At 46.0% G+C, this 27,917-nt stretch overlaps 1 protein-coding gene across 1 annotated transcript in view; it reads left to right on the plus strand.

Moving 5' to 3' along the window:
• The first annotated feature begins 9,010 nt into the window (after positions 1 to 9,010).
• The window catches only part of rcan2 (regulator of calcineurin 2), an 84,130-nt gene continuing 65,223 nt past the window's right edge, over positions 9,011 to 27,917 (plus strand). Inside the window, 2 exon segments of the mRNA NM_001011215.1 lie at positions 9,011 to 9,054; positions 23,200 to 23,426. Of these exon segments, the coding sequence (NP_001011215.1) occupies positions 23,202 to 23,426 (225 nt within the window). The 5' untranslated portion in view covers positions 9,011 to 9,054; positions 23,200 to 23,201.

Raw genomic sequence — 27,917 nt, forward strand, 5'->3', positions numbered from 1 at the left:
TAGCCCACCACTAAAGAAGCCCTTATTGTATTGTGCCTTTGGAGTCCTGGCAAACAGCTGGCACACTTCTGCCTTTTGGGGCACTAGGGCAATATAGATCCTCCTAGTATCTTCCTACAATAGCCCACCACTAAAGAAGCCCTTATTGTATTGTGCCTTTGGAGTCCTGGCAAACAGCTGGCACACTTCTGCCTTTTGGGGCACTAGGGCAATATAGATCCTCCTAGTATCTTCCTACAATAGCCCACCACTAAAGAAGCCCTTATTGTATTGTGCCTTTGGGGTCCTGGCAAACAGCTGGCACACTGGTTCTGCCTTTTTGGGCACTAGGGCAATATAGATCCTCCTAGTATCTTCCTACAATAGCCCACCACTAAAGAAGCCCTTATTGTATTGTGCCTTGGGGGTTCTGGCAAACAGCTGGCACACTGGTTCTGCCTTTTTGGGCACTAGGGCAATATAGATCCTCCTAGTATCTTCCTACAATAGCCCACCACTAAAGAAGCCCTTATTGTACTGTGCCTTCAGGGTCCTGGCAAACAGCTGGCGCACTGGTTCTGCCTTTTTGGGCACTAGGGCAATATAGAGCCTCCTAGTATCTTCCTACAATAGCCCACCACTAAAGAAGCCCTTATTGTATTGTGCCTTGGGGGTTCTGGCAAACAGCTGGCACACTGGTTCTGCCTTTTTGGGCACTAGGGCAATATAGATCCTCCTAGTATCTTCCTACAATAGCCCACCACTAAAGAAGCCCTTATTGTACTGTGCCTTTGGGGTCCTGGCAAACAGCTGGCACACTGGTTCTGCCTTTTTGGGCACTAGGGCAATATAGATCCTCCTAGTATCTTCCTACAATAGCCCACCACTAAAGAAGCCCTTATTGTACTGTGCCTTTGGGGTCCTGGCAAACAGCTGGCACACTGGTTCTGCCTTTTTGGGCACTAGGGCAATATAGATCCTCCTAGTATCTTCCTACAATAGCCCACCACTAAAGAAGCCCTTATTGTATTGTGCCTTCGGGGTCCTGGCAAACAGCTGGCACACTGGTTCTGCCTTTTGGGGCACTAGGGCAATATAGATCCTCCTAGTATCTTCCTACAATAGCCCACCACTAAAGAAGCCCTTATTGTATTGTGCCAGTGGGGTCCTGGCAAACAGCTGGCACACTGGTTCTGCCTTTTGGGGCACTAGGACTCAGCATTGTTCCAGTTTCAAGCTCATTGTATAAAGGGGCTGTTCACCTTCATAAACTTTTAGTATGTTATAGAATGGCCTATTCTTAGCAATTTTTCAGTTGGTCTTCATTTTCTGTTTTTTATAGTTTTTGAATTATTTGCCTTCTTCTTCTATTTTCAGCTTTCAAATGGGGGTCACTGACCCCCGGCAGCCAAAAACCTGTTGCTCTGTGAGGCTACAATGTTATTGTTACTTTTTATTATTTCAGGCCCTCCTCTATTCATATCCCTGTCTCTTTTTCAAACCACTTCCTGGTTGCTAGGTTAAATTGGACCATAGCAACCACATAAAAAAAGCTAAATAATTAAAAAAATGCAAATAATAAATAAAGAATGATTGCAAATTGTCTCAGAATAGCACTCTCTGCATCATACTAAAAGTTAATTTAAAGCTAAACTACCCCATTAACCAGCCGTTTCTCAATCATGTATATAATCTGTAAACACTAGGGATGCAGTGAATCCTGGAATTGGTTCGGGATTCGGGCCGAATCCAGGCTTTTTTTGAAGGATTCGGCTTCAGACGAATCCGCAGTCCTGGTCGAACCCAAAAAAGTGAGTTCGGTGCATCCCTAGTAAACATTAAAGGACAACTAAAGCTCCTCTAAGGATTGGGCTAGAAATGATGCTCTTGGGGCTTTCTGTACCATTCGGCTGTATATAATTCTTGGCGTATAGATTCAGCTTTTCAACATCAAATATTCAGGCTTAAAAAGTTCCGCAATCAGCACCGGGGCAGAATGCAGAGGGGGCCCAGCGGCGGGGGAATTCATTAACTAATCACATATTCTATCCTCAGTTTCCCCTTTAGTCACGACGTACAAATTGCTTTTGTTTTTGCACCCTTCCAGCAGTTCACTTTGGGTAAATTAATCACATTCGAGATGCCTTTAAGCGCCATCGTTCCAACTTGTGCCGCTTCCAGCATTGTTAACATGCGTCTGACCTTTCTGCAATATTTAGGACCCCATGCCGACTGATTGCCAGATGAGGATCTGTGGACGTGAACTGTTTATTAAAGCGCCGTGTACAATCGTAAGAGGAGAATCAGCGGACAGAGGGGCATCCAGGGGGAATATTGGGTTTAAAGACAGTGGAATAAGGAGTAACCAGAAATCCTTGCGTTAAAGGGAAGCAAACCCAAACTGAAACATTTAAAAGCCCTTATGAACATATTAAAGGGGAACCCTGCCTAAAAACTGTTTTTTTTCTAATAAAAGAAAATGTCATTCAAAGCAACTTTCCATTACACAATAATAAAATGTAATCAATAGGATCAGTAGCACAGACAATATGGACTGACAGATAGGTAGCAATGTTATATTAAGGTGGCCATACATTATGAGATTATTATAAGATTCACTTGTCCAGGGTCGGACTGGGGGGTGCAGGGCCCACCGGGGCTCCCGCCCCAGGGGCCCTGCAGGTGCCCCAGCCAGCCATGTCCCCTACCCCCCCCAGGGGCCCCCCTAAACCCCCCGCAGGGCCCCCGGCTGACGTCCTCCCCAAGCGCGTATAAATTGAACGCGTCAGGGGAGGAACAGTCAGTAAGGGGAAGCGCTGGCAAAGGTCGGACTGGGCCACCGGGGCCTACCGGGATTTTTACCGGTGTCCCGGCGGCCCAGTCCGACCCTGCACTTGTCTGGCCATATGCAGACAGATTTAAGCTGCTGAGTCTGGTCCTTCAGACCGGTTTGGCACTTTATCTTCCCGTGTATGGAGCCCACAGGCCTCCCCATTCGATATCTGGCCAAAAATTGTCCAGATGTAGATCGGGCAGGATTGATTCATCTGTCGGATCGAGGATTGCATCGGCTCATTGATTCGCTCATTGCTCTGACTTTTAGTATCCCCTACATTGTAATGCAATCGTTTGGCCCTAGGGCCCAACAATCGCTTCAGAATCATATATTGGGTGGGCATATCGGGGGGAAAGGAAAGATTCTCTTGTTTGGTGACCTCGCCAAATAAAGAAATCTTACCACGTATGGCCAAACAATCAAATTACAATGATGGAAATAGGAGCGGCCAGAGCGAGGAACGCATCAATGAGGTCCCCAATCCGACTAAATAATCAAACCTGCCTGATCGATTTTCAGCCACATATTGGTTGGTAGGGGCTATTGGGGGTGCCTATACATAGGCAGATAGGGACTTGAGCCGGCAGTCTAAATCCGCCCGTGTATGGCCACCTTTACTTGAATTTCTAAAAAGCCGCAGTCTTGTTTTGCTTGTCATAATAGGGGCCTAAAGGTCCCCATACATGGGCCGATTCTAGCTGCCGATATGGGTCCCTTAGACCAATTCAGCAGCTTATCGGCCTGTGTATGGGCACTACCGACGGGCCTGCCTGACCAATATCTGGCCTGAAATCGGCCAGATATCGGGCAGGTTAGAAAATCTAGTCGGATCGGGGACCGCATCGGACCGACTTTTCCTATACCCGTCGTTATAATTCGATCGCTTGGCCCCAGGGCCAAACAATCAAATTAGCCTGGATTCTCCCGATATCGCCCACCCGTAGGTGGAAGCGGATCTGAAGGTGTATGGGCACCTTAAGGAGACAGGAGAGGTCCTCACTGTAGTGCATATGTGGCCCTTGAAGGAAGGAATTTTCAAACTTGCCCAGCCAGATAATGATTTGCTGTGGGTTTGCCCCCATAGAGGGGCCAATAAATTACTGACGTGGCCTGGAGTAGCTCAGTCAGCAGGTAATATTACAGGCCCTCCAGCCAGATACCAGTGGCCATATCTGTGTAGGACATCTTTCTTGTTCCATTCATTCAGGCTCATATGATCAGATAATATCATAGGGCATTATATATAGGACATAAGGACATTCTGTCCTACTAGGAATTGCCTTCCCCGTTAAACAGAACAGGGATTGTGTGTCCATATTTTGCACTATACTCAAGCAATATATCCCCTGCCCAGAGGTGCGTATGTATCAGGCTATGGTGGTAGGGTAGGGTATACGCACATTCTGGAAGGCACTATTGTGAGAATGGCAATAATAAATGTACCCTCTATGCATCAGGCCAAATGCCCTTAGTAATAAATCGGGCCCAGTTTTGGGCACATTGTACAGTCGCAGTCACTAGGGATATTAACTGGAAATGTCCCTGGGAAATGAGTGTTTCCCCAACCAATTCCCACCTCCAAATGCGCCACTGAATTCCGTCTATTTATCAGACAGCCAGGGAGCCTGTGCCATGTTCTACCCACACTGAGTGCCACACACTGTGCTGCTGGCATCTAGGGCTGGCAGTGCTTATTATTATTACAGTGGGTACAGCTGATACTTAAGATTGGTAGTACGAGTTAATTCTACCGTGGGTGCTGCTAGTACCTGAGATTGGCAGTGCCTGTTCCTGGCTGAAAGCAGTATATGGGTACAGCCGGTACCTGAGGTTGGCAGTGCCAGTCCCTGAGAGCAGTATATGGGTACAGCCGGTACCTGAGGTTGGCAGTGCCAGTAGCTGCGAGCATTATATGGGTACAGCCTGTACCTGAGGCAGGCAGTGCCAGTACCTGCAAGCAGTATATGGGTACAGCCGGTACCTGAGGCTGGCAGTGCCAGTACCTGAGAGCACAGTATGGGTACAGCTGGTACCTGGGTTTGGCAGTGCCAGTACCTGAGAGCGCAGTATGGGTACAGCTGGTACCTGGGGTTGGCAGTGCCAGTACCTGAAAGCGCAGTATGGGTACAGCTGGTACCTGGGGTTGGCAGTGCCAGTACCTGAGAGCGCAGTATGGGTACAGCCGGTACCTGGGGTTGGCAGTGCCAGTACCTGAGAGCGCAGTATGAGTACAGCCGGTACCTGGGGTTGGCAGTGCCAGTACCTGAGAGCGCAGTATGGGTACAGCTGGTACCTGGGGTTTGCAGTGCCAGTACCTGAGAGCGCAGTATGAGTACAGCTGGTACCTGGGGTTGGCAGTGCCAGTACCTGAGAGCGCAGTATGGGTACAGCTGGTACCTGGGGTTGGCAGTGCCAGTACCTGAGAGCGCAGTATGGGTACAGCTGGTACCTGGGGTTGGCAGTGCCAGTACCTGAGAGCGCAGTATGGGTACAGCTGGTACCTGAGGTTGGCAGTGCCAGTACCTGAGCGCAGTATGGGTACAGCTGGTACCTGAGGTTGGCAGTGCCAGTACCTGAGCGCAGTATGGGTACAGCTGGTACCTGGGGTTGGCAGTGCCAGTACCTGAGAGCGCAGTATGGGTACAGCTGGTACCTGAGGTTGGCAGTGCCAGTACCTGAGCGCAGTATGGGTACAGATGGTACCTGGGGTTGGCAGTGCCAGTACCTGAGAGCGCAGTATGAGTACAGCTGGTACCTGGGGTTGGCAGTGCCAGTACCTGAGAGCGCAGTATGGGTACAGCTGGTACCTGGGGTTGGCAGTGCCAGTACCTGAGAGCGCAGTATGAGTACAGCTGGTACCTGGGGTTGGCAGTGCCAGTACCTGAGAGCGCAGTATGGGTACAGCTGGTACCTGAGGTTGGCAGTGCCAGTACCTGAGCGCAGTATGGGTACAGCTGGTACCTGGGGTTGGCAGTGCCAGTACCTGAGAGCGCAGTATGAGTACAGCTGGTACCTGGGGTTGGCAATGCCAGTACCTGAGAGCGCAGTATGGGTACAGCTGGTACCTGAGGTTGGCAGTGCCAGTACCTGAGCGCAGTATGGGTACAGATGGTACCTGGGGTTGGCAGTGCCAGTACCTGAGAGCGCAGTATGGGTACAGCTGGTACCTGGGGTTGGCAGTGCCAGTACCTGAGCGCAGTATGGGTACAGCTGGTACCTGGGGTTGGCAGTGCCAGTACCTGAGAGCGCAGTATGGGTACAGCTGGTACCTGAGGTTGGCAGTGCCAGTACCTGAGAGCGCAGTATGGGTACAGCTGGTACCTGGGGTTGGCAGTGCCAGTACCTGAGCGCAGTATGGGTACAGCTGGTACCTGAGGTTGGCAGTGCCAGTACCTGCAAGCAGTATGGGTACAGCTGGTACCTGGGGTTGGCAGTGCCAGTACCTGAGCGCAGTATGGGTACAGCTGGTACCTGGGGTTGGCAGTGCCAGTACCTGAGCGCAGTATGGGTACAGCTGGTACCTGGGGTTGGCAGTGCCAGTACCTGAGCGCAGTATGGGTACAGCTGGTACCTGGGGTTGGCAGTGCCAGTACCTGAGAGCGCAGTATGGGTACAGCTGGTACCTGGGGTTGGCAGTGCCAGTACCTGAGTGCAGTATGGGTACAGCTGGTACCTGAGGTTGGCAGTGCCAGTACCTGAGTGCAGTATGGGTACAGCTGGTACCTGAAGTTGGCAGTGCCAGTACCTGAGTGCAGTATGGGTACAGCTGGTACCTGAAGTTGGCAGTGCCAGTACCTGAGTGCAGTATGGGTACAGCTGGTACCTGGGGTTGGCAGTGCCAGTACCTGAGTGCAGTATGGGTACAGCTGGTACCTGAAGTTGGCAGTGCCAGTACCTGAGTGCAGTATGGGTACAGCTGGTACCTGAGGTTGGCAGTGCCAGTACCTGAGTGCAGTATGGGTACAGCTGGTACCTGAAGTTGGCAGTGCCAGTACCTGAGTGCAGTATGGGTACAGCTGGTACCTGAAGTTGGCAGTGCCAGTACCTGAGTGCAGTATGGGTACAGCTGGTACCTGAAGTTGGCAGTGCCAGTACCTGAGTGCAGTATGGGTACAGCTGGTACCTGGGGTTGGCAGTGCCAGTACCTGAGTGCAGTATGGGTACAGCTGGTACCTGGGGTTGGCAGTGCCAGTACCTGAGAGCGCAGTATGGGTACAGCTGGTACCTGGGGTTGGCAGTGCCAGTACCTGAGAGCGCAGTATGAGTACAGCTGGTACCTGGGGTTGGCAGTGCCAGTACCTGAGAGCGCAGTATGGGTACAGCTGGTATCTGAGGTTGGCAGTGCCAGTACCTGAGCGCAGTATGGGTACAGCTGGTACCTGGGGTTGGCAGTGCCAGTACCTGAGAGCGCAGTATGGGTACAGCTGGTACCTGAGGTTGGCAGTGCCAGTACCTGAGCGCAGTATGGGTACAGATGGTACCTGGGGTTGGCAGTGCCAGTACCTGAGAGCGCAGTATGGGTACAGCTGGTACCTGGGGTTGGCAGTGCCAGTACCTGAGCGCAGTATGGGTACAGCTGGTACCTGGGGTTGGCAGTGCCAGTACCTGAGAGCGCAGTATGGGTACAGCTGGTACCTGAGGTTGGCAGTGCCAGTACCTGAGAGCGCAGTATGGGTACAGCTGGTACCTGGGGTTGGCAGTGCCAGTACCTGAGCGCAGTATGGGTACAGCTGGTACCTGAGGTTGGCAGTGCCAGTACCTGCAAGCAGTATGGGTACAGCTGGTACCTGGGGTTGGCAGTGCCAGTACCTGAGCGCAGTATGGGTACAGCTGGTACCTGGGGTTGGCAGTGCCAGTACCTGAGCGCAGTATGGGTACAGCTGGTACCTGGGGTTGGCAGTGCCAGTACCTGAGCGCAGTATGGGTACAGCTGGTACCTGGGGTTGGCAGTGCCAGTACCTGAGAGCGCAGTATGGGTACAGCTGGTACCTGGGGTTGGCAGTGCCAGTACCTGAGTGCAGTATGGGTACAGCTGGTACCTGAGGTTGGCAGTGCCAGTACCTGAGTGCAGTATGGGTACAGCTGGTACCTGAAGTTGGCAGTGCCAGTACCTGAGTGCAGTATGGGTACAGCTGGTACCTGAAGTTGGCAGTGCCAGTACCTGAGTGCAGTATGGGTACAGCTGGTACCTGGGGTTGGCAGTGCCAGTACCTGAGTGCAGTATGGGTACAGCTGGTACCTGAAGTTGGCAGTGCCAGTACCTGAGTGCAGTATGGGTACAGCTGGTACCTGAGGTTGGCAGTGCCAGTACCTGAGTGCAGTATGGGTACAGCTGGTACCTGAAGTTGGCAGTGCCAGTACCTGAGTGCAGTATGGGTACAGCTGGTACCTGAAGTTGGCAGTGCCAGTACCTGAGTGCAGTATGGGTACAGCTGGTACCTGAAGTTGGCAGTGCCAGTACCTGAGTGCAGTATGGGTACAGCTGGTACCTGGGGTTGGCAGTGCCAGTACCTGAGTGCAGTATGGGTACAGCTGGTACCTGAAGTTGGCAGTGCCAGTACCTGAGTGCAGTATAGGTACAGCTGGTACCTGAGGTTGGCAGTGCCAGTACCTGAGTGCAGTATGGGTACAGCTGGTACCTGAGGTTGGCAGTGCCAGTACCTGAGTGCAGTATGGGTACAGCTGGTACCTGAGGTTGGCAGTGCCAGTACCTGAGTGCAGTATGGGTACAGCTGGTACCTGAAGTTGGCAGTGCCAGTACCTGAGTGCAGTATGGGTACAGCTGGTACCTGAAGTTGGCAGTGCCAGTACCTGAGAGCAGTATGGGTACAGCTGGTACCTGAAGTTGGCAGTGCCAGTACCTGAGAGCAGTATATGGGTACAGCTGGTACCTGGGGTTGGCAGTGCCAGTACCTGAGAGCACAGTATGGGTACAGCTGGTACCTGAGGTTGGCAGTGCCAGTACCTGAGAGCACAGTATGGGTACAGCTGGTACCTGGGGTTGGCAGTGCTAGCAGTGATGGCAGTACCTGAGATAAGCAGCCCAACCGCGGTGAGAGCAAGCGCTAACGATTGGCTGCGGTGAGGGAGAGTGCGGCCGGATTGGCTGGAGGGGGTGTCAGTTACCAGGGGGGCGGGGGCAGTGAGTACAGGAGCAGTGTGAGTGCGGGCAGAGCTGCCACAGACACCGGACAAGAGACTCTTCCGCTGTACGAGACCGGGAGCAGCAGCTGCAGCAGGTAGGGGGGGAGGGGGAGGGTCTGGGGCTCTGCTGTGGGGGGAATGGATGGGGCAGTAAGCGGCTTGTGCGATATTACCGGGGCAGGATTCACACTGATGAGATTATAGGGGGGAAAGGTGCAGTAGGAGACAGGTTGGGGCAGGGAGATAGTATCCCGCTGGGGCAGAGCCAACGGTAGGTGTGGGGGGGGGGGGGGGGGGCTGTGTGTATGGGGGTCACTGCACTGTATGGGGGGGATAGGGAGGGCACAGTGAGGAACATACAGCAATGTGTATAGGGTTGGGAGTGACAGTATGGGGGAGTGTATGGGGGAGACTGAATTAGAATATATTGGGCAAAAAGGGTATGGGGCAGGATAGGGAGAGAGTTTGTAGGGGGGAGACGGGAGTACACGGTAGAAGGAAAGTGTATGGGGGGAGTGCGGTGAGTAGTGTATGGGGGGAGTGCGGTGAGTAGTGTATGGGGGGAGTGCGGTGAGTAGTGTATGGGGGGAGTGCGGTGAGTAGTGTATGGGGGAGTGCGGTGAGTAGTGTATGGGGGGAGTGCGGTGAGTAGTGTATGGGGGGAGTGCGGTGAGTAGTGTATGGGGGGAGTGCGGTGAGTAGTGTATGGGGGGAGTGCGGTGAGTAGTGTATGGGGGGAGTGCGGTGAGTAGTGTATGGGGGGAGTGCGGTGAGTAGTGTATGGGGGTGTCAGCGACTAGTAAGTGTGTAATGGAGTGTAAAGGTGCTACAATACAGGGTATGGGGTGAGTGTATGGGGGAGACTGTAAAGGGTAGAAGAGAGTGTATGGGGGGACAGTGCAGGGCAAAAGAGAGTGTATGGGGGGACAGTGCAGGGCAAAAGAGAGTGTATGGGGGGACAGTGCAGGGCAAAAGAGAGTGTATGGGGGGACAGTGAGGGTAGAAGAGAGTGTATGGGGGGACAGTGAGGGTAGAAGAGAGTGTATGGGGGGACAGTGCAGGGTAGAAGAGAGTGTATGGGGGGACAGTGAGGGTAGAAGAGAGTGTATGGGGGGACAGTGCAGGGTAGAAGAGAGTGTATGGGGGGACAGTGAGGGTAGAAGAGAGTGTATGGGAGGACAGTGCAGGGTAGAAGAGAGTGTATGGGGGGATAGTGAGGGTAGAAGAGAGTGTATGGGGGGACAGTGCAGGGTAGAAGAGAGTGTATGGGGGGGACAGTGCAGGGTAGAGGAGTGTATGGGGGACAGTGCAGGGTAGAGGAATGTATGGGGGGACAGTGAGGGTAGAAGAGAGTGTATGGGGGGACAGTGCAGGGTAGAAGAGAGTGTATGGGGGGACAGTGCAGGGTAGAAGAGAGTGTATGGGGGGACAGTGCAGGGTAGAGGAGTGTATGGGGGGACAGTGCAGGGTAGAGGAATGTATGGGGGGACAGTGCAGGGTAGAGGAATGTATGGGGGGACAGTGCAGGGTAGAGGAGTGTATGGGGGGACAGTGCAGGGTAGAGGAATGTATGGGGGGACAGTGCAGGGTAGGGTTTGACAGCATGAGGGAGCCAGTGCAGGTTCAGAAGGGAGTAGATGGTAGTAGAAGGGGCAGGGTAAGGTAGAGGGTATGGGGAGACAGTCAAGGGTATGGGGAGATGGTATGATGTAGACAACATAGTTTAGGAGATGAAGAATAGAAATAAGAATGCTTATGGGCACAGTGCTGGGATGGAAGAGTGTGTGTTTTTGAGGAAGACTGCACATTGCAGGGAGAGTGGTTATACAATACAATACCTAGACTGTAAGCTCTACGGGGCAGGGACCTCCTTCCTACTGTGTCTCATACCACATGGCACTTATTCCCTGTGCATTTATATATATTTATTGTATTTATTTATTATAACACTTGTCCTCCCTGTGTGTAATTGTGTATATTGTAAGATTGTACAGCGCTGCGTACCCTTGTGGCTCTTTATAAATAAAGTTATACATACATACATACATAGGGGAAAACGATTATGCTTTACCAGATTGTGGGAAGAATCTTGGACCCTTATACATTGCAGATTATTAATTTGAATTTAAAAGCAGTCCCATGTTTATTTAAAGGAGACAGAGTAGGGGAGGGACATATTGTATTTGGGGAACAGGGTAGAAAATAGGAGAGACATCACAAGGGGAAGAGAGGCAAGTAGATGCAGGGGGGGAGAGAGAATATGAGAGAGAGGAAGAAGTGTAGGTAAAGAGTAATCTGCGATACTAAATAGGGAGAAAGCATGTGGAGAGGGGATATTGGGGACGAACAATATATGGGTAAAGGGAAGATGGCAGGTTGGAAGGAATTATATGGGGGGGGGGGATGAGAGAGAGAGAGTGTATACAAAGGAAAGGCTATTGGCCAGGAAAAGAGTATAAAGGGGGATGCTTAATAGGAAGATAATGATAGAGTTCTTGGTGGGGAGGGGGGTCCTTGATATTGAGAGATAATTATGGGTATTGAGAGAGGATGCTAAAGAGGGGTGCACATAGTATGGGCAGATGCTGCCCATTATTATATAGAAATGCCACCTCGGATACAGAGGTAAGGGATGTTGGTACCCAGCAGAGCAATGATAGCAGACATGGAGAGACATGCAACAAGTGGGGCCCTGGACTGGTAGGAACCAGCATGGTGGGGCTGGTATAAGGCACACAGGGTTATGATGGGCTGTGCAGTGAAGGATAAAATCAATAATCAAGCTACAGGGAAAGATGTCATTACTGGAGCTGCATGGGCAAATCACACAGCACTGAGAAAACAGGGATTAAGAAACAAAAGGGAATGATAAATGGGTGAGTGGATAAAATATGATTATGGAAAGTGAAGCACACAAAGGGAGCTGATAAAGGGGGGGTTAATACAGGAGATTCGGGGGCTGCTGCAACACTGCTTCTGTGTTGTGTGAGCCGTAACAATCAGTTAATTTGGCTGAGAAGCCCACCCCCTGGTTGGATTGGGTAGTGTTTAACAAGTTACTTCTATAAAGTTATATGTGTTCTAGGTAGGGTCAGTTAATACAGGATTTAGGCTGCAATCAACTTGTTGCCCTATAATGTTTGTCTTTAATTTAAATTCAAATTCTTATATAATATGGTAACCTGTAGGTGGCGCTCCACCTAAGCCATCTCAGCACTGGTTGGCTTGCATGACAAACAATATCCAGTGGGGTTTACTGGTTAATATACTGGTTAATATGTGCTAACAAGTCATCTTCCTGGAGTGTAGGGGGCCATAAAACCAGTTTGCTTTGGTGTCCAGTAACTTCCAGTTGCCCCATTGGATATGCTCATGGGAAAAACTATCATTACTGTCCATGAGATTGTGGGTCACATAACTCCAAGAGACAAATTTACTAAAATAAGCACTAAAATGCACCAGTGCAGTTACACATAGGATAGATTTGGATTTTATTTTATAAGACTACTGTACCAGCCTAGAGGTTTTACATCCCTAAAACAGTAATGGTGCATGCCTTCAATCTTCTGATCTTGTTACACCATCGTTTGAGGGTCTGTGACACTACACATGCTCAGTGTAAGTTGGGCTGCTGTTGACAAGCTAAGCCTATCAGAATGCAGAGCTTCCGACTTATGACTTGATTTCCTCAGGGCTGAGGAAATCTTTCAGAATTCTTTTTATTCAATTCTGAAGCAGACTGCACTGGTTTCTATGCTGGTTTGGTATGGTTTCCAATATCGTAAGAATGATTAGCAGTTGTGCGTATTGGTGTTTCAGTGAGTGAAGTAGCCCAGCTGGCCAGTGGGTCATTAAGTGCATGTAACCGTGGTAATATTAGAAAGCAAAACAACATATGTGGTGTCAGTGAAGAAGCAGGAAGTGACATCATACACCTTTTGATGCAATCATGGCAACCAGGAAGTATTTCAGTACAAACCACATAGCTGCTGAGTATAACAACAGTTATAAGGATTGTTATGTGTGGTAATCCAATATGCCTTACAGTGCTGTCCAGAGAGGTTTTTTCCATTGTAGAGTATCTCTCTGGAAAGCAGATAGGGGTGATTTGGCCACCACTGGTTTCCATCAGGTCACAGTGGTTGTCAAAACAGCCTGCATGGCACTAGGTTTAATGAACCATACGTGTATATATATATGGAGAGTAATGACGGCACTCACAGGAATTTTCACGCAGGAATCATTAGGTGAAAATAAAAAATGAGGTTTTATTCAGTCAGGGACTGAATAAAACCAAATTTTTAATTTTTACCTAATGATTCCTGTGTGCAAATTCCTGTGAGTGCCGTCATTACTCTCCTATTTGCGTACTACAACATTGCACGGGCACCCAGCTATCATCTACTATTGATGGTGTGCAGCTTGCTGGCTGTTTATACACACACATATATATACACACACACGTCATGGAACTCCATTTATAAGAATATACCGGTAATTTACAGTTTGGTCCCAATTGTAGGGAAACTGTTATGTGGATATATTCTCTTTTATAGCACCAGAGTATTTGCTTAATTTTGAAATTCAAGTGCACCACCTTCTGGACTCATATATATATATATATATATATATATAGTTACGACATTGCAGTTGGAAAAAGACACATGCTCATTAGCTCTGATCTAGCATCCCATATTTCCTGCCATTACAACTGCTTCTGGGAGAGAATTCCACAACTTCACATCTGTCACTGTAAAAAGAAAAAAACCTTTTCACACCTTAAGATGAATTCTCTCCTCTAATCTCCAGGGATGCCCTGTGTCCTCTGGAAAGGGCTACTGCTGATTAAGGAGCAGACTATTTTTATATATATATACATTCATATCCCCCCTAAAGTGCCTCTTGTTCTGTGTAAATATCCCTCAGCCTGGCCAGCCATTCCTTATACCTGATAGCTCCCACAGATTAGTTGCTCTCCTCTGGACTTTCTCCAATTCAGTAGTGTTCCGTTTTAGCACTGAAGACCAAAACTGCATATTCTAGATGGGCCCTTACCAGGATAAAGGGGAAGCATTACCCTCTCCTTCCCGCAATTTATTTTCTATTTTAATAGAGGTCAGTACCTTGCTGGCCCTTCCTGCTGTTACCTGCCATTGATTGCTACAGTTAAGTCTATTATTCACAAGCACCTAGGGTTGCCAACTTTTCTGGAAAAAAATACCAGCCTTCCTATACATTAGTGCTGCCTACAACGCTATATTTATTCAGCAGAAAGCTTTACTATACCTGACTAAAGAGGGCTAGAAGCTCCCTCTGATAGCAGCTGCCATTTTAGCTTGGTCTTGGTAGCTTCCTGCTGCAGATCACACATTCCTAAGGGTGGGGAAATGAGTTCTTATGCATTCTTATGGGAGAAGAAAACAGAAGAAGGGAGGGGGAGAGAGAGCAACTGAGCAGACTCAAGCCCCAAACCTTTATGAGCCCTAAAAGAGAGGAAGTCTGATACCGAAGAACATGTTCCCAAAAAAATAGACAAGAAATCCTGTGTTTCTTTTGATAGAGGAGTGCAGCATTTCTCTGAGTGCTTATGGCTGTATTTACATAGACCTTTCTGAAAAAGCTTACTTAGTTTTTACCTTTTTTTTTCTCCTTTAATACCACTGGTATAAAGCTTTAGTAAAATACAGGCCAGGTGGCAACTCTACAAGTACCCCTAGGTTCTTCTCCATCAAGTCGTATTAATGGTATAAATAATGTGCATATTCTTAAACCCTAGATATGTAACTTCACGCTTATATGCACAGAATATTATCCGCCACTAGCATTTTACCCCGACATGGGTGTACCCTTGTTCTGCTATGTAGGAACCTCTATACACAGCATGTACCATATTTATTATCCAGTACTTGCCTGTGTAATGTCTTTCTAACAAGCAGGACTGAAGATCCATACTGTGCAGATGGAATTGGGGACGGGGATCGTTTCACTGACATTGTGGCCTGGAGCAAACCACTTTAAGAATCTAATGAACAGTATCCGTTGATGATACCATTTTGGGTTGAAATTCTATATGCACTAACTTGCCTTGAGACAAGGGTGAATTTGCACCTTATTAAATATTCATCACTTTAGTAGCCTTCTGCAGCGCAGGCCATTTAAGCATTTGCTGACAAATCGGTCTTGTTGAGCTAAATAGACAATCAGGAGAAATATATAACATAAAGCTGTGACGTCACGTTACTTAACTGCATTACATATAACTTGAGATACTGCCTCTACAGGAATGTCACCTTGCTGGCCCGATTCAATTACAGTATCGCATTAAGCACATCCATTGGACAGATTTAACTGCATATGAGCCATTTACGGTTCCTTAAGTGCCTTATTTGCAGGGCAGTTGAACACAGAGTCATTTGGGCACTTTGGCTTTTTATGTAAGCAATTGCAACAAGGGTAAAGACACATGGAGCTACTTAGTAGCAGCTACTTGTCATGGCTATTAATTGCCAGAAAATACCCTGCCATAGTGTCCTCTCAAGGCAACTTCCGAGATTTCAGGGAAATCACGCCGCCGCGTATGCCATCCCCTGGCGATTTACACAGTGGGATGGCAACTGACGGCTCTCTGATGGCAACTCGGGGTGATTAGTCACCCGCGAACAGGGAGATTTGTCGCGGGCGACTAATCTCCCCGTGTGCCAGAGCCCTTACAGCTGCCTTAAAGACACCTTAAGGGTGAAGACACACAGAGCTACTAGTAGCAGCTACTTGTCATGGCTACTAAAAAATAGACAATGCTGATAATTTCCTGATAATTGTCTCTACGTGTGTTTTAGCAGAGGCAATTCTCAGTATTGTCTATTGCAGGGAATTTTCTGAAGTTTAGTCACTTTCAAAAAGTAGCTGCTACTAGTAGCCCAGTGTGTCTTCACCCTAAAACATGGCAGTCAAGTTGGGCCAATTTGGCGCCAAGTCACCTGAATTTGCCCCCATGTCCTGATTCTGTGGCGCTCTAGGCCTTAATTACTAACTTACAAAATATTGGATAGGGTTTGTCTGATCCCCAAACAATTACTTATTTATTTATACACTTATATAAATACCCACACAAATGGAACGTTCTAACAAAAGAGGTTTTTTACAAGGTTACTGCAGGCTCGCTACTGGCTGATTCGGGCACTTACCTAATTGAATTGAAGGTAGTGCATCATTAATTCAGTTAAAATGTCCTTGTTGGTCTGAACTATATGGTGCCCTATATTCTGGAACAGAAATGTATTTCTTTATTTTTGTCCCTAAAGGGGAAGTTCACCTTTAAATACCTTTAGTAAATGGATATATTATATGCAGCTTTATTACAGTCTTTATTACATATTTTGTATGGGTTTTGAGTTCTTTTTCTGCAGACACCTGGTTGCAGGAATCCCAAATCGTTCCATGTTTCTCTCTGGCTGCAGCTCAACACTGCGTTTTCCCAGACTGATAGAAAAAGCGCTTGTTTTGCTTGGCAGAGGTGCTATGCAGCAATGTTAGGATGGCCATACAGATACAGATATAAGCTGCCAATTTAGCCCCTGTCACTATGCCTTTAACCCTTTCAATGCCTTATGGTTACGGGTGCACGTGCTGTGGCAAAGTGCTTAAAATGTAATCTAGCACTAATGTCATATTTTTAAAGGACAACTATACCCCCAGAATGAATATTTAACCAACAGACAGTTTATATTATGTTACGTGACCTATTAAATAATCTTACCAAACTGGAATATATATATCAGTAAATATTGCCCTTTTACATCCTTTCCCTTGATCCACCATTTAGTAATGGGCTGTGTGTTCCCTTAGGGCGAAGACATACGGGGCGATTAGTCACCGCGACTTTTAATTAATCCAATCACGGCGACTGATCACAGTGACTTTTCGCACATAAAGTACAATGGCCGTTGATGTGACTAATCATGCAAGTAGATTAATCGCCGCGACTTTTTAAAAAAGTGTCTTCACCCTTAGAGATCACCTGACAGGAAGTGATGCAGCTCTAACTGTAACAGGAATTAGTGTGGGAGCAAAAGGCAGAACTCTGTCCATTCATTGGCTGATGGGGCCTAGCATGTATGTGTGCCGTGGCTTGTTTGTGTGCACTGTGAATCCTATGATCCCAGGGGGCGGCCCTTAGTACTTACAATGGCAGTTTTCTATTTAGGATTACCCAATGGCACATACTACTAAAAAGGTATATTTTTATGAAAATGGTTTATTTAGATGACGCAGGGTTTTACACATGAACTGTTTATGCAATATATTTTAATAGAAACCTACATTGTTTGGGGGTATAGTTTCCTTTTAAGTAATGCTCTATTACACCCTATTACCAATTACTCTTCTTTCAGTGCTGTCTTAAGAGTGATGTGGGGCTTCGGATCAGGCCAAAGACCTGATGTATACAGTGCCCTACCCTACCCTAAGGCTAGGGACTTTGCCCTGCTATCCACATATGGGACAGAGTTTGGAGAAAAGTGTAGGGGGCTGACATGAGCAAGTAGCAGGGGTTGGGGGCAGCTTTATAAATCCATACGCACATTCGTTAAAATCTGAAACCTCTCATGATCCCTTTATTAGGTTACTGTAACAGCTACTATTTCTATGTTTTCTACTTTAGGTTCCCTTTAACCGATGGCTGCCTGCAATAAAATCTTCCCTCTCCTCCCACTTAAGCTCTCTGGCACCAGAGGCTTAAGGAAAGGACCTTGGCCAGCCATTAAATATTTAGCAAAGCCTATGAAATACTATAAATGATAAATGCAAAATGTTAACGACCCATTACTTCCAGTTAAACATTTCAGGGAAAATTATATTTACCCCAAATGGACTGGCTTTTTAACTGATATTTTATACAAAAAAAACCAAAACATTATCACTATAAAAAAACACTATATTTTGGCCTACAGTGCACCTTAACACCCCATTTGTAGCACCTATTGATAATATGGAGTGTGAAGTGAATGTTTTAATTGTTATACTTAGTGGAGAAATTACTATAAAGAGAAATAAAATCAAAAGCTTTTTCAAATCAAAAGCTTGTTTTAATAAATTACCTAAAATTAGGGGCACAATAAACCATTCTGCAATAAATCAAGTTAAAGTCACATGGCTGTAGCCTGCAGCATTCTCATCTTTATTTCATGCTTGTGGGCTGAACCCCACCTTGGCTGCTGTAGGCGGAGCTTTATTGGACAAGGACAGAATGTGTTAGAGCTAGAATTGAGTAAATATTCCCCTGTCATTAGCCTTCTGGTGAGTGGGTTGCAGGGAAAAGTAGATGCAGAGCAATATGGTTCTATATGTGAATTTTGGGAACGGCGGCTGTTTGAGACAAAAGCATGGCTTAAGCCTGTAATACTATGAGGAATGCCCGCGGCACTGCTCTGGTATTTTAATAAGGTTAAAACTTTCTAGCTCAGATGAAAAGCTATTTATCACTCGGGGCCCATACAACTTCATGTAAATAGGGATTATTCAGTGGGATTATAACTTTATTACCCCTCTGCCAGGGCCTAAATAGCATGGCGTGCTGCGCCGGCTGCCTTTAACCCCCGCCTGCACTTGCAACTGCTCATTTGTGTGTCTGACCCTCCGTCTTTAGTTGTGGAGGGGTTTGGTGGGAAAATTTTTTTGTGAGGCCTGATTATATAAATAGAGTCCAACATATGGTGCTTCAGCTGTTTTTGAACTATACCTCTCAGCACCTAATGTGACCACCCAGGTGCTGGGACAATATCTGAACTGATATTAACAGTATGGGCCTATCACTGGATGTGGTCTTTACCCAAAATGATTTTCAAGTTCATCTAATTATATATATATGTATATATATATATATATACCCAGGCCCTAACTGAGCGTGTGTTAGAGATGCTGTGGTTTTGGCCCCATACATGGGCTAAAAGCTGCCAACTCTTTCAGGGGCACCCATGTTGGCAGGCACTGTTGGTCTGTGTAAGGGTAACTACTAATTAGGTTATGTAATTAGAGGTGCAAAGTTACATGTCTAGTCACCTATAGCAACTAATCAGCATTTATGGTCACCTGTTTAAAAGCAAGCATCCTATTGGCTGCTATGGGTTACTGCAAGGATCCCCAACATTTTATACGTGTGAGCCACATTCAGATGGAAAAAATGTTGGGGAGCAACACAAGAATGAAAAAAGTTCCAGGGGTGCCAAATAATGATTGGCTATTTGGTAGCCCTATGTAGATTTGCAGCCTACAGGAGGTTTGTTTGGCAGTACTCTGGGTTTTATGCAACCAAAACTTGCCCCAAGCCAGAAATTCAAAAATAACTCCCTGCTTTGAGGCCACTGGGAGCAACATCCAAGGGGTAGGTAAGTAACATGTTGCCCCTCAGCCACTGGTTGGGGATCACTGGGTTACTGCATACTTAGTGCCTTTTATACATTTACAATCACTGCTAAATGCCTCAAAGAGTTGCACCTCACTGGGGCTCATTTATAAGCACTGGGCAAATAAGCACAGTGTTTGTAAATGAGTTTGACAAGGGCAGTGTCAAGTCTCTGCAGGAAGGATAACCACCAACTTACCTTTACCCCATGTATATCTCCATTTCTGGAACCCTTTCCCCCCAAGACACAATAATGACATCTAGGTTTTGGAATAGAGAAGGTCACAGCTTTAATTACAGATTAAAATGCATTGTCCACAATACTATTAGTTTGTGCCAGCATGGTTTTATGCGTAACAGATCTTGCCAGACTAATTTAGTTGCCTTTTATGAGGAGGTGAGCAGGAACCTTGATGCTGGAATGGCAGTTGATGTCATCTACTTGGACTTTGCTAAAGCGTTTGATACAGTACCTCACAGAAGGTTAATGATCAAATTAAGGAATATTGGCCTAGAACATAATATTTGTAATTGGATAGAGAACTGGCTGAAGGATAGAGTACAAAGAGTGGTTGTAAATGGAACATTTTCTAATTGGGCCAGTGTGGTTAGTGGAGTACCGCAGGGGTCAGTCCTTGGTCCTTTGCTTTTTAACTTGTTTATTAATGACCTGGAGGTGGGCATAGACAGTACTGTTTCTATTTTTGCTGATGACACTAAATTGTGCAAAACTATAAGTTCCATGCAGGATGCTGCCGCTTTGCAGAGCGATTTGACAAAATTAGATAACTGGGCAGCAAACTGGAAAATGAGGTTCAATGTTGACAAGTGCAAAGTTATGCATTTTGGTAGAAATAATATAAACGCAAACTATCTACTGAATGATAGTGTGTTGGGGGTTTCCTTAATGGAGAAGGATCTAGTGGTTTTTGTTGATAACAAATTGTCTAATGCCAGGCAGTGTCATTCTGTGGCTACTAAAGCAAATAAAGTGCTGTCTTGTATAAAAAAGGGCATTGACTCAAGGGATGAGAACATAATTTTGCCCCTTTATAGGTCCCTGGTAAGGCCTCACCTTGAGTATGGGGGGCAGTTTTGGGCTCCAGTCCTTAAGAAGGATATTAATGAGCTGGAGAGAGTGCAGAGACTGCAACTAAACTGGTTAAGGGGATGGAAGGGTTAAACTATGAGGTGAGACTGTCGAGGTTGAGGTTGTTTTCTCTGGAAAAGAGGCGCTTGCGAGGGGACATGATTACTCTGTACAAGTACATTAGAGGGGATTATAGGCAGTTGGGGGGTTCTTTTTTCCCATAAAAACAATCAACGCACCAGAGGTCACCCCTTTAGATTAGAGGAAAGGAGCTTCCATTTGAAGCAGCGTAGGGGTTTTTTCACAGTGAGGGCAGTGAGGTTATGGAATGCCCTTCCTAGTGATGGGGTAATGGCAGATTCTGTTAATGCCTTTAAGAGGGGCCTGGATGAGTTCTTGATCAATCAGAATATCCAAGGCTATTGTGATACTAATATCTACAGTTAGTACTAGTGGTTGTATTTATAGTGTATGTATGTGAGTGTATAGATTGGTAGGTGTGGGTTAGGTGTGCTGGGTTTACTTGGATGGGTTGAACTTGATGGACACTGGTCTTTTTTCAACCCTATGTAACTATGTAATTTATATTAACATCATCAATGTATTAACTTATCAACCAATATGTTTTTAACCATATCCAAGGAATGCTTGCCCAAACAAACCACTGCTATACTCCTTCCTGGGCTACCTGGCATGCCGGCCACCCAACCCCATAGGGGGGCAGATGGGAAAGTGAGAACCAGGTAACCAACTTGTTACCCCTCTTGCGGGACCCATGCCCGACAAGAGCCTGCATCAGCACCAGTCGGCACCAGCCGTAACTATCCATGGCCATAGGCCCCCAGGGCAAGAATTCCACCGCCCACTGTGACAAACAAAACATTTTTGGACCCAAGTGAGTCCCCACAAGACACTGTTATGACCTCTCCTCCTATAGGGCGGGTGGGAGAGACGCTGCTTCGTTCTTCCAAAATGGCACCGCTGCACCTGTGTCTCCTCTACCTATCGCGTCACTTCCTTCTTCTCTGCGCCCTGTCACTGCCCTCCTCCCTGCACCGCGGGCTGTCTGGAGCCCCTATTCAGTCTGAGAACAGAATCCCTTTTTGAATATTGGAACCACATTAGCAATTCTCCAGTCTCTCAACACCATGCCAGACTGATACAGGAGTTATTATTACTGTGACCAGACTGTACTATTGGAACACTGATACAGGAGTTATTATTACTGTGACCAGACTGTACTATTGGAACACTGATACAGGAGTTATTATTATGGTGACCAGACTGTACTATTGGAACACTGATACAGGAGTTATTATTACTGTGACCAGACTGTACTATTGGAACACTGATACAGGAGTTATTATTATGGTGACCAGACTGTACTATTGGAACACTGATACAGGAGTTATTATTACTGTGAACAGACTGTACTATTGGAACACTGATACAGGAGTTATTATTATGGTGACCAGACTGTACTATTGGAACACTGATACAGGAGTTATTATTATGGTGACCAGACTGTACTATTGGAACACTGATACAGGAGTTATTATTATGGTGACCAGACTGTACTATTGGAACACTGATACAGGAGTTATTATTATGGTGACCAGACTGTACTATTGGAACACTGATACAGGAGTTATTATTATGGTGACCAGACTGTACTATTGGAACACTGATACAGGAGTTGTTATTACTGTGAACAGACTGTACTATTGGAACTCTGATGCAGGAGTTATTATTATGGTGACCAGACTGTACTAATGGAACACTGATACAGGAGTTATTATTACTGTGACCAGACTGTACTAATGGAACACTGATACAGGAGTTATTATTACTGTGAACAGACTGTACTATTGGAACACTGATGCAGGAGTTATTATTATGGTGACCAGACTGTACTAATGGAACACTGATGCAGGAGTTATTATTATGGTGACCAGACTGTACTATTGGAACACTGATACAGGAGTTATTATTACTGTGAACAGACTGTACTATTGGAACACTGATGCAGGAGTTATTATTATGGTGACCAGACTGTACTAATAGAACACTGATGCAGGAGTTGTTATTATTATGGTGACCAGACTCTACTAATGGAACACTGATACAGGAGTTGTTATTATTATGGTGACCAGACTGTACTAATGGAACACTGATACAGGAGTTGTTATTATTATGGTGACCAGACTGTACTAATGGAACACTGATGCAGGAGTTGTTATTATTTATGGCGACCAGACTGTACTAATGGAACACTGATGCAGGAGTTGTTATTATTATGGTGACCAGACTGTACTAATGGAACACTGATACAGGAGTTGTTATTATTTATGGCGACCAGACTGTACTAATGGAACACTGATACAGGAGTTGTTATTATTATGGTGACCAGACTGTACTAATGGAACACTGATACAGGAGTTGTTATTATTATGGTGACCAGACTGTACTAATGGAACACTGATACAGGAGTTGTTATTATTATGGTGACCAGACTGTACTAATGGAACACTGATGCAGGAGTTGTTATTATTTATGACGACCAGACTGTACTAATGGAACACTGATACAGGAGTTGTTATTATTATGGTGACCAGACTGTACTAATGGAACACTGATACAGGAGTTATTATTATGGCGACCAGACTGTATGAATGGAGATTGCTGGAGATGCACATATTAGGTCCCATAGAGTACTATTGTAGCTAACGTTTCCTCTCTTTGTGCTTGCAGGGATGAGGGGAGAGCCTTACTACATCGGGATGAGGGCCACTGGATATTTTGCCTGTGAGGTGGGAGGAGGGGAGCTGCTTCTTCTGTATCCAATGCACAGAAACAGAGACCTGTCCAGATTCCTCTCAGAAGAAGACTTTCAGGGCATCACTGATTTCAATGATCTCCCCAACTCCCTTTTTGCTTGCAACGTCCACCAGTCTGTGTTTGAAGATGAAGATAGCAAGGTACGAGATCTCTGCTTTAGTTCTCCTACATACCCCCGAAAGCCCAGCTTGACAGTCAGGGGGAGGTTTGGGGGGTATAGGTATTTGCTGTCCTTCACAGTTTTTAAACTATGGCTGATATTTTCCCCTAACTGTATTCATTTCATGAGCTGAGGGGCCCTGACCAAAGGTTGGATATTCAAGTCGGGCTTGAACCAAAAAGGATTGACAGCCACTGCCATAAGGGTGAAGATACACAGAGCTACTAGTAGCAGCTACTCATTGTGGCTACTAAAAAATGACAATTTTCAATACACTTTACTTACACTGTATAAATGATTTAAATCTTGTGTCCTTCAGTTTTGGGATTCACAATCACAGCCAGCAGGCAGACGCCATTTTGTGGGCACTGTTAGTAAGGCAAGCTTTGTATTATCCCAAAATCTTGTGTATGTGCCAGAATGGGGGACCTGAAGCCCATGCACTGGCTTTACTATTAGATGGTGAGGAGGGAGGGGGAAAGTGACTGCTCAATGGAAAGTGGAAGTAATTCTATGCCCCGCCTCTATGCCTAAGGCATAAGGGCGGAGTAGTCAATATATGATTGACAGCTGGGATTTCTAAATGCCTTTATAACGCATATGGATGTGTTAATAAAAATTTGAGTTTCATGTTTAATTTGAAAATTACTTTCATTATACAGCTTTTTATGTCTGGGTGACAGATCCCATTTAAGGGGAGGCCAAGGTTTAGAGTGGAAAAAAGGAGGCACCATATTGATCACAATGTCCCTCAACCCCCTAGAGCTGTTGGTTGCAATTTGAACAACCAGTATGGGAGGTAGAGAGTTGTTCCTGACAATGAGTTCTATGCTGTCTAACCTGCACCTGTACTGGCATTAATGATGCCTCCGGCCTTCTGTATATCATGGGAAAGTGCATCAGAGTTTTTGTTTGTTTTATAGCTCAAAACTGGGTGAAGCTTGCACAGATCCCCTGAGTTTCCCTTGCACTATTGTTGTGAATAGAATGAAGTATAGGTATTGGATCCAGTATCCAGAAAGCTCTGTATGACGATCTCCCATAGACCAAATAATTCAAATTTTTAAAAATGATTTCCTTTTTCTCTGTAATAATAAAACAGTACCTGTACTTGATCCCAACTAAGATATAATTACCCCTTATTGGGGGCAGAACAGCCCTATTGGGTTTATTTCATGGTTAAATGATTCCCTTTTCTCTGTAATAATAAAACCGTACCTGTACTTGATCCCAACTAAGATATAATTACCCCTTATTGGGGCAGAACAGCCCTATTGGGTTTATTTAATGGTTAAATGATTCCCTTTTCTCTGTAATAATAAAAGAGTACCTGTACTTGATCCCAACTAAGATATAATTACCCCTTATTGGGGGCAGAACAGCCCTATTGGGTTTATTTCATGGTTAAATGATTCCCTTTTCTCTGTAATAATAAAAGAGTACCTGTACTTGATCCCAACTAAGATATAATTACCCCTTATTGGGGCAGAACAGCCCTATTGGGTTTATTTAATGGTTAAATGATTCCCTTTTCTCTGTAATAATAAAACAGTACCTGTACTTGATCCCAACTAAGATATAATTACCCCTTATTGGGGCAGAACAGCCCTATTGGGTTTATTTAATGGTTAAATGATTCCCTTTTCTCTGTAATAATAAAACAGTACCTGTACTTGATCCCAACTAAGATATAATTACCCCTTATTGGGGGAAGAACAGCCCTATTGGGTTTATTTCATGGTTAAATGATTCCCTTTTCTCTGTAATAATAAAACAGTACCTGTACTTGATCCCAACTAAGATATAATTACCCCTTATTGGGGGCAGAACAGCCCTATTGGGTTTATTTCATGGTTAAATGATTCCCTTTTCTCTGTAATAATAAAACAGTACCTGTACTTGATCCCAACTAAGATATAATTACCCCTTATTGGGGCAGAACGGTCCTATTGGGTTTAATTAATGTTTAAATTATTTTTGGTATTTTTAAGGTATAGAGATCCAAATTAAGACCCCTTATCCAGAAAAGCCCAGGTCCCAAGCATTCTCTGCATATAAAAATAAAAATGTGATTTTGTTTGCACCAATCTGAAAGAATATTTTACACCCATTGAAAATAAGCCCCAGAATCTCTACTTCCTTGCAGCTGTCTCGACTTGTCCCTTATTAGTCCAGGGTCAGACTGGGCCAGTGGGACATGGGCAAAAAACCCGGTGGGCCACATCCCCTCGTGGGCCCTGCCGACCTAGACCCTGATCCTCCTCTGCCGCCCTCCCTCCCCCAGTCACGGCGCATTATAAGGTACACATACGGGTACGCCTATAAGTGGCTTTTCTCCTTGGGAGCTAATTAGGGCTTATAAGAATTTCATTTTCCGTCCTGGCAACTCACGTTCTTGCTGGGCTGTAATTACAGGTTATTTTCTGCCACTTGCATTTCCTTCCATCACATATATAATTCCACTCTCCCCATTCATAGATCTGTGTATGGGGCGCAGGGAATGCGATTTTCTATTGCATCAATAAAATGGCCCCTTTTCCTCGAGTTCTGCAGTCCCATTGGCTACTGGGTAATTTGAAGGAATTAATCATATTTGGTAAGAGATTCCTGTCTCCGGGACCCTGATGTCTTTGTGTTCAGTTATATCCTGCAGCCCGGGCGATATGAGACGCACGTTGTGATGCATCAGATGCTTTCAGGGGACGGAGCCTGAATCTCTCTCTAGATTTCCTGACGTCAAACTGGGGCTTTTTCTGCAGTAGGAATCTGCCTGGCGTAGCGCTGACTCCATCTCTTCTGTTCTACTGCTTCTCTGCAGTTTCTCAGCTCCTTACGCCTGCATCTCCCCAGTTATTGGGGGGGGGGGGGGGCAGTGTAAGAACTTAAGCTACGCAAACTGTGCCTATAGCCTATAGCTCCCAGCATGCCCCTGGAACTATAGGGGGGTGACTGTTACCCCAATGTTTCTATATATCTGTAACCTTGTTATGGGCTAAGGGGGCCCAGCCTGAAGGCCAGTTAGGGGGGATTTGGGGTGAGTGCTTATTTGTGCCCTGGGTACCCCTGGAACTATAGCAGGGTGACTGTTACCCCAATGTTTCTATATATCTGTAACCTTGTTATGGGCTAAGGGGGCCCAGCCTGAAGGCCAGTTAGGGGGGGATTTGGGGTGAGTGCTTATTTGTGCCCTGGGTACCCCTGGAACTATAGCAGGGTGACTGTTACCCCAATGTTTCTATATATCTGTAACCTTGTTATGGGCTAAGGGGGCCCAGCCTGAAGGCCAGTTTGGGGGGGATTTGGGGTGAGTGCTTATTTGTGCCCTGGGTACCCCTGGAACTATAGCAGGGTGTCTGTTACCCCAATGTTTCTATATATCTTTGCGGGCCGGTCCATGGGTTGGGCAGGTTCAGACTGACCTTTGCACAGTACTTGTGGGTCGCAGGTTTAGGCTGAACTCTCCCTTCCACCCTCCCTGCCTGTGACTTTACCTTCCCAGCTTCTGCCCCAGGAGCCTTTATATACAGACATGCAGCTGCCCGCACTGCCCCTTCATGATTTCAGTAATGGGGGGGCCGCTGGCCTAAAAATACAGGTGCCCTGCAGGCTCGGGTTGGGTGCGGGCAAGTTAGGATGCGGGAGAGTTAGGTCTTTATTTTGTGATTTTGTGTAACTGTTAAACCAGTGTTTTAATAACTGTAACTTTGTTATAAGCTACAGAGGCTCAGGTTAAAGATAAACTGGGGTAAGATTTGGGGTGAGGGCTGATTTACTGGGCTAGACTGACGTTTTAAAGGCTTATTTATGATATTAAAAGACAGAATTTTGATGGTTTTAGTTCAAATGTTCATTAAAAGTCACAATTCTGACTTACAGGTGTAATCATGCAGGTGTAATAGGAGGGGCTCTCAGTCATACCTTAATGTGAGAGCCCAGAACTGACGTTTGGATAATGAGAATGGGCAAAATAGACCCTGCAAAGTAAACAATGTTTTCAATATAGTTAGTTGGGCAACAATGTCAACTTTCCTCGACTGAAAAATAAAGATTAGGATTTTTTGCTTTACATTTTTTTCTCGAATCCCATTAATAAAACGTTATCTCAAATTTTAATAAATAATACCATAATCGTTTCTCCAGACCCTGGTTTTAGTCCATGCAAACTAAAGGGAAAGTATTTTCCTTATAATAAAGAATTTTTATATATTACAAATGTAATAACAGGCAGTAAGTTTGCCCAGGCAGTTACCCATAGCAACCAATAAGGTGTTTATTTTTATATAGGTGACCAGTAAATGCTGCCTGCTGACTGGTTGCTATGGGTTACTGCTCCTGGGCAGGTGTAGTGCCTTTTTTTACATAACCCCATAAGTATCTTGTACTGTACTGTAGATTTGCATTAGGGTTACGGTTGGCTTCTTCCATTGTGTTGTGGTTTTTAGACCACATATTTATTAATATAATGCTTCTG

Source organism: Xenopus tropicalis, chromosome 5, assembly GCF_000004195.4.
Source record: "Xenopus tropicalis strain Nigerian chromosome 5, UCB_Xtro_10.0, whole genome shotgun sequence".
NCBI classification, from domain to species: Eukaryota; Metazoa; Chordata; class Amphibia; order Anura; family Pipidae; genus Xenopus; species Xenopus tropicalis.